Source organism: Idiotropiscis lumnitzeri, chromosome 5, assembly GCF_059441095.1.
Source record: "Idiotropiscis lumnitzeri isolate Australia: NSW breed Sydney's pygmy pipehorse chromosome 5, RoL_Ilum_1.0, whole genome shotgun sequence".
Taxonomy (NCBI): Eukaryota; Metazoa; Chordata; class Actinopteri; order Syngnathiformes; family Syngnathidae; genus Idiotropiscis; species Idiotropiscis lumnitzeri.
In genome coordinates, this window is record NC_142395.1 from 15901537 (window position 1) to 15908950 (window position 7414).

The 7414-nt window shown below is 43.8% G+C and overlaps 1 protein-coding gene across 1 annotated transcript; it reads right to left on the bottom strand.

Moving 5' to 3' along the window:
* Window positions 1–2719: 2719 nt before the first annotated feature.
* On the bottom strand, window positions 2720–6968 carry cyp1a (cytochrome P450, family 1, subfamily A). The gene is made up of 7 exons (XM_088295449.1): window positions 6871–6968; window positions 5756–6636; window positions 5124–5250; window positions 4508–4597; window positions 4313–4436; window positions 4144–4230; window positions 2720–4063 (listed from the first exon to the last, which is right to left on the bottom strand). The coding sequence occupies exons 2-7, from the start codon at window positions 6593–6595 to the stop codon at window positions 3766–3768; spliced, it is 1566 nt and encodes a 521-aa protein (XP_088151575.1). The 5' UTR covers window positions 6596–6636; window positions 6871–6968; the 3' UTR covers window positions 2720–3765.
* Window positions 6969–7414: the final 446 nt, after the last annotated feature.

Sequence of the window (7414 nt, forward strand, 5' to 3'; positions counted from 1 at the left end):
TTTAAGAAATCAGCAACTGAGAATGGTGGTTTCAGTTTTAAAAAAAGAACCATACATATTTATTTCAGCTAAAGCTCCGAGGCAATTGGCAAGATACAAACCATCGCTTGCTTTGCTTTAATCAAGTCAAAACAAACGATCATACAGGCCCTTGTTTTGTCGCGATATCAAATTGTTGTTTGTAAAAACACAAAGAACAATAGCCAGTCAACTGGTAAGAATTTGTCAGCGTCGCATTGCCCGCTTCACATTGTTTTACTCTGGCTGGTTTCCATTCACTTTGTCCTGCTCTTCATTAGTCACATCCTTCGCATGTTGTGGAAAAAAAATCATGATTAAATTTGCAGTCGTACTAAGAGCTCGATTTTACTTGCATCGCCGGCAAAATCTGCAAGTCATTGCTGCGTTTCTGGCTCGTCATTCTTTCTGAGAATGAGAAAAAACGAGTTGCGCAACCGTAAGAGATGACGGCGTGTCACATTTCCTTCCGTTATGTTCATCAAGCCCAAAAATAAATCACTGTCACGAAGTGTAAAACTCCTATGATGCCAAAGTAGGAAATTCTCTTTCATAATGAGTCAGCAAAAAATAAATAAATTAATAATTCAAATGTGACTATTACTTTATGACAGTGACGAATATTAAAGAAACCTCTTCATTTACTTCCATCTGTCCTGATTACATGTCTATGACATGATTTCATCCCAAAAAAATTCTTCATGAAACAAAAATATGTGTTCCCTTGCCACTTCACACTTCACGTTTTGTGGCTCAGGACTACTTAACCATGGAAAAAGGCTCGTGATTGGTTCCCGGGACGAGATCGACCAATAAGAGCACAAGTGGATTTATCCCGTGATTTAAAAAAAAAAAAAAAGGGATTTCTTGTTTTGATGGATATTTAATGTTAAACTGTCACTTCGAACAGACCAGTACAGTTATTCTCTCTCTCTCTCTCTCTCTCTCTCTCTATATATATATATATATATATATATTATGACAACAATTGCCGACTGTCTCATCTGGACGTCACCTCAGGAAGTGGAATGCTGCTGACCCCCATATTTGTGCTTTTTGGTGCATGCAGTATTCCTGTTCACAACCCGGATAACCTCAACATGCGGTGAATAGACTCAACACCAGTCGGGCTGTCCGTGGCCTCACTGCCCCCTTGTTCCTTATTGCCACAGCGCAAGACACAACATTAATCAACATGTGCACACATTGTTTTTAGAAACAAACATGTTCCACACGCTTGTAATTAAAAAGGATGTTTCCTGAAAATAGGCGGCCTGCAATATTGTTTACCAAAGTTTATTCTCAAGATAAACAAATGCGATGTTTAATGAAAAATAAAATGCATAGGAGCCCATCCATCCTTCCATTATCTGTTCCGCTTCTCCTCACTTGGGTCGCGGGTGGGGTGGTGGGTGGGGGGTGGAGGGTGCTGGAGCCCATCTCGGGCAGTCGGTGGGGTACACCCTGAATTGGTTGCCAGCCAATCGCAGGGCACACATACACAAACATCCATCCACGCTCACACTCATACCTAGGGGCAATTTAGAGTGTCCAATCAACCTGCCATGTATGTTTTTGGGATGTGGGAAGAAACCGGAGTACCCAGGGGAAACCCACGCAGGCACGGGAAAAACATGCAAAGTACACACAGGAAGGCCGGAGCCGGAATCTAACCCACGACCTCTACACTGCGAGGCCATTGTGTTAACTGGTCGTCCACTGTGCCGCCCGTATAGCAGTCCATCCATCCATTTTCTGTACCGCATCCACATTAGGTTTGCAATTGAACTCAAGCAAAGGGCACATACAGAATAAACAACACACTCAAATTCACTGGTGGGCAATTTTTACTGACTTGACGTGAATATTCTTTGGAATGTGGGATGTTTCCAGAGAAAACTCACTCAAGTACGGGGAGAACATGCAAACGCCTCACAGGAAGTCTGGAGCCCGGATACAAACCCATGACCTCTGAACTATGAAACGGATGTGGTACCAAGTCAGCAGAGTTGCTGAAGAAAGATAAAATTTCTCCCATATAAAATGAAAGTTACTTCCATTATGGTTCAATATATTTTGGTCAAATTGAATAATACCAATATTTACTGTGGTAAAATGAAGGATGGAGTGGGGTGTTTTTTTTTTTTTGTGCATTGGTTATTTTATTAATTATTTTAACTTTTACTTACCCACATTTAGCACATTTAAAACTGTTTATTATCCAAGCTGTTCAAACAAAAATAAGGAAGTGAATAACATATGAAAATATGACTCATACACACAGTCAAGTTCACAACTATGTACAAAATATAAACAAGCATTCTTAAACTTTTTACAGAAAGTTGCACCTAAAAAAAAAACTAAAATAATGACTTTGACACTATCTCACTGTTACGATTTCTAACGTGCCGAATATTTTGTTACTGTAAATCATCAAAGAGACAAATTTACTGTATAGCGAGTCATGTGCCTTCCAGAGGGTATTCCCTTAAATAGAAATTCTGTTTTAATTAATGTATTTTTTACTTGTAAAAATAAACAATAATAATAATTTAAAACATTTACATTCCTATTATTAAAACTCTAAAAAGAAAAGTTTTTTTAGTTTTCATTGAACAAATCTTTATTGTGTTGACCGTCACATGTTCACTTTCACATAGGTAATCATAACGATAGAAATGCAAAATTGTCTAGCTTACTGTTGTATTAAAAAAAAAAAGTCTTTTTTTTTTCACTTTTTGGTATCTTGGCAAATCAAATACACACGTGCACACACGCCCACACGCGTCTGCACGCACACACGCACACAGCACAATAATTTCCCCTCAAATATATACAAATATTAGGCACATAAAATTACTTTACAAAATACTTGATAGAAACACAAAAATCACATTTTAGGATACAAACATAGCTTCAGTGTCCTTAAATCCACATTATATTGGGTTACAAAATATAAACCGTATAAGCTCATATGTATTTCATTCAGAGTCACAGGATAGCAGCGGGACTCAAAGCCACAACATTGGCAAATAATATGTCTTCAACGTCGTTAGCTGCTTGACTTCAATTTGACGTCCTGTACATTACATTCCGACAATATGGCCCTCTTTGTTAGCCATGCGTCCATAGTGTTACACAAAAATGCCAAATATATTACTACATACAGTATATGTAACTTAAAAAAGTCATTTGTTAGATTACAGTATTACTGTTGAGGAATTGTAAAGTGGCATTGTGACCAATCAGTGTTGTTGCTATTATTAAGGATGTTGATTTGGTCCATGAGTCACTGAAAAGCCGGCCAATGGCAGAACAGCGGGACTGGGCTGGGACTTAAACAGAAAGACAAATCACAGAGAGAGGAGGAGAGTAAAACCCAGCACAGTTGTGGTTCGCAATTCAGAAATTCACCCATTTGCGTTTTTTGGTGTTCTTTCTGTAACACCTGAAGATGCTGCCAAGATAGGAAAGTAGTACACAACCAAGGAAGTAGAGTGTTCCCCTGCTTATTTGAAATCCGATACTCCAGGATTCACCTCTTCAATCAATTTTTTGGGGGAAATCTATCCTCCACTATTCACAAGAAAAACACACCTATTCACTGCTTTTTTGTCGGATGTGAACGATTATTTAAGGTGGACACGCTGGGAAATGCGAACTCAAATGCAGTATAACGCATTGTACATCTCTGTGGCAGTTATGGCAGCTGTGAATATTGTTCATAGACATCACACGGCTCAGTCTTCACTGTAGGTCAAGCGGTCGCATGGTAGCTCTCAGCTGGCAGCGTTTGTGCTTCATGGTGAGGCCGTACTCGGGCGTCATGTCCACGGGCTCGTCGGGCATGGTGTGGAAACGCAGCCTCTGCACAATGATGGCCAGGAAGAGGAAAACCTCGTGCCGTGCGATGACCTCGCCGATGCAGCGGCGCTTGCCCAGGCCGAAAATCATCACCTTCTCGCCCTCCTGCTTATTGAGATCAGTGCCGTCATCACTCAGGAAGCGCTCCGGGTTGAAAGATGACGGATCCTTCCAGATCTCACTGAAAGATGCAGGTAAAACATCACGCTCAGTGTTCCTTCACAGCGAGCCAGGCGGTTAAAGAGTTAGCGTCCTACTCACGGGTCTTGATTGATTTGCCACTGATTGATGAAGACGCAGGTGTCTTTGGGAATAAAGAAGCCGTTCAGAGATGTGTCCTTTGTGGTGCTGGAAAGACAGCAAGTTCATGCATCAAATGTCACGCTGCCCCTGCGACAGCATCATACAACTGCAAAGAAATGAACTTTACCAGTGGGGGATGGTGAAGGGCAGGAATGACGAGTGACGAAAGATTTCCAGGATGAAGGCCTCCAGGAGGGGCAGGTTGGCTTTGTCGGATAAAACAGGAGAGCGATGAAGTCCCACTTTGTTTTCTGCAAATGAAAAGATTTGGTAAATAGTCAGCACGGATGCCGGACGGGAAATTTCACTTTCAGGGACTTACTCAGCTCCTGATGAAGTCTCTCCTGAATCTCTGGATAAGCCACCAAGTACATGACTGACCAGGACAGGGCGGTCGAGATGGTGTCAAAACCTAGAGGAGAATCAAACTTCATTTTATTTATTCAGAAGAGACTAAATCACTGGAACCACCAGAGATCTCCAATAGCCTAGAGAACAAAACAGAGATCTCATATAACCAGAGAGAGAGAGAGGAATAGGACTGAAGACCCCTGGACTAGACTGTTGAAGTGACTGAAGGGCTCTGGTGGCGAGGGAACTGGAAATCTCCAGTGCCTAGGATGTGACTTAACTACGCCTTATCCACCTTAAAATCTCTGTAGCTTCGACACACTATCGTCCAATGATCTCCAATAGCATTGACATTTTAGATCCTAGCCCCCAAAAATCTCCAGTAGCACTCCAGTCACCAGTGACCTCCAATCCTTTAGACACCGGCGATCTCTGATAGCTTTGACACCCAAGATCTCCAGTAGCCTCAACAATTTAGCCACCAGAGATTTCAAATATCTCAAATATCCTAGCAAGCTCACCAAGTGGAATGCCCAACTGATTTTGCTTAAGGGCAAAGTAGAAAGAAAAGAAGAACTCCAACCAACCGGCGCCAAAGAGGTCGTTGACGATCCCTACGACCTTGCCGTCTGACACCTGGACATTGGAGTTCTCGTCAAGCTTCCTATCCTCGCAGTGGTCGATGAGGGAGTCTGTGATGTCCCGAATGTTGTCCTGAAAGCGGATCAATTGGACAACGTTGATCAACACAGTGAGCCTGCTAGCGATGTAGTCCAGAATCATCAGACCAGTTCTTGTACACATATTTACCCAACCAATTGTGCTTTCAACACATTGAAACATATTAAAACACAGTGTAAATGTATTTGAACACACAGAAAAAGCATCAAATGAATCGAAGGGCTTTTTAGTGTGGGGCCCAGTCAGGTGACATGTGATGTCACCAAAGCTAGCGACTGGGTAGGATGTGGCCAACTGCAACTTCTGAGTGAGTGAACCTATTGTGTTTATCTTTTCCCACGGAATTAAGAAAACAGCTGAAAAGTAACTCGACGACTGTCGCTCTCCTTTTCCTCATGCGAGGGCATTACCGTATGTACTTGGAATGTTTACTGTAAAAACCCATGAAAAAAAATGCATAATGTGATATAGGAGAAGTCTGAAAAACGATTGCATGACAAAATGGAAGAAAATGTGCTTTAAGATGGGTGGGCAGTACCTTGTTGAAGGTGGCATAGTGGTCAACCACAATCTTCTTCACAAAGTCGGTGAAGCGGGCGTTGAGGCTCACAAACGCCTTCATGGTGGCGCTCGGCAGGTATTGGAGAGCCGGGATGAAGTCGGCGGGGTTGCCGCTTCCCACCACTTGGCTGAACTCGTCACTGAGGTTCACCAGCCCCAGAAGCTCTTGGTCGTCATGGTCGTAGCGACGGCCGAAGCACATTCCACAGATGACGTTGGCCACGGAGACGACGATGTGGCGAAAGGGGTCAAAGCTGCCGTCGGACTTCATGACTTTATTGAGCTGCTCGACCAGATACTCGCCCTCCTTGCAGATGTGCTCCTCCAGCATGCACGAGTACTGTGATGACTTGCTATTCAGGGTGGCGAAGGAGCGCAGGGCGCTGTAGGCCAGCTTCCGGCGCGCCCGCCACACACCTGCTTGGTCCGTGCTGAAGGCCAGACTCTCCCCGTCATTGATGAAGCGGAAGGTATACAGGTCAGGCCTGCCCGAGAAGTCCTCTCCTTGTTTGATGAGCGCCTGTCGCACCGTTTCGTTGCCGCTCAGCACCACAATGGGACGCATACCGATCTGGATCTTAAACACGGGGCCGTAGCGCTTGCTCATGCCGGTGAGGCTCAGGTAAGGCCTGTTGCCCACTTGTAGCACGTTGCCGATGATCGGCAGAGGCCTGGGCCCCGGGAGCCGCCGCAGTCCCTCAGGAATGTTGCTGCGGAAGGACTTGAGCAACAGGTAGACCAAACACAGCGTGGTCACGGCTACAAGGCCTTCCGACACGGACACGGCCCCCACCAATGGCAGTATCATGAGCACCATGGCAACGTCCTTATTATTTTCTGACTGCTAAATCAAAGCACCTGGAAATAGAAGAAGTTCAGGACTGTTAGGGCAAGCAGGATGCGCAACATGTCCGTTGCCTTCTGTGGAGAACGAATGAGGACTGCACGTTATTTTACCCTGGGTGCGCCGCATTGAAAATAAACAAATAATTTTAAGAGTTGAGTGACAGTAAAACATCTGCAAATGTACCAATCTCAATTATAGCAGGTGTTGGACACTTGTGCAGCCTGGTGTGCACAAAGTGAGCTTACCTTCAAGCAAACAGATGAGCAATGCAATCCAAGACGTATGAAAAGATGTCAAAGTCGCACTCGGCCCCGAGTTTACACTCCTTGTGTCCCCAAAAGAGAGAACGGGCTTCTGCTTTATAGCGTGCTCCTCGTCTCTATTGGTTGCAGCCCGTGATGTAATCACCCCTCCTTCTGTCTGCCATGAATGAGTCTAACTGCGCTGAAGAGGTGTGTGTGTGCGCGTGTGAGTGCGTGCGGGCGTGTGTGATTGCATGTTCGGAAAGCTCTCTAATGCGTGCGCAAAGCGGCGTGCAACAAAGCCACAGACATTCAGTGCTTTATTATGGTCTGTTCTTATTTTCTTGATAAAGTCATAATGCGGTCGTTACTGGTCTGATTTCCATGACTATAAACAGTCTATGATAACAACCTGAAAAAAAAAAATCATAAAGTTGCAAGAATAAAGAGATAGCCTGACTAAAAAAAAAAATGTGTCATGTCACAAAAATAAAGTTGTAATGTTGTGACCAGAAACTTGTAATGTTTTCAGAAAACAATTGCGATG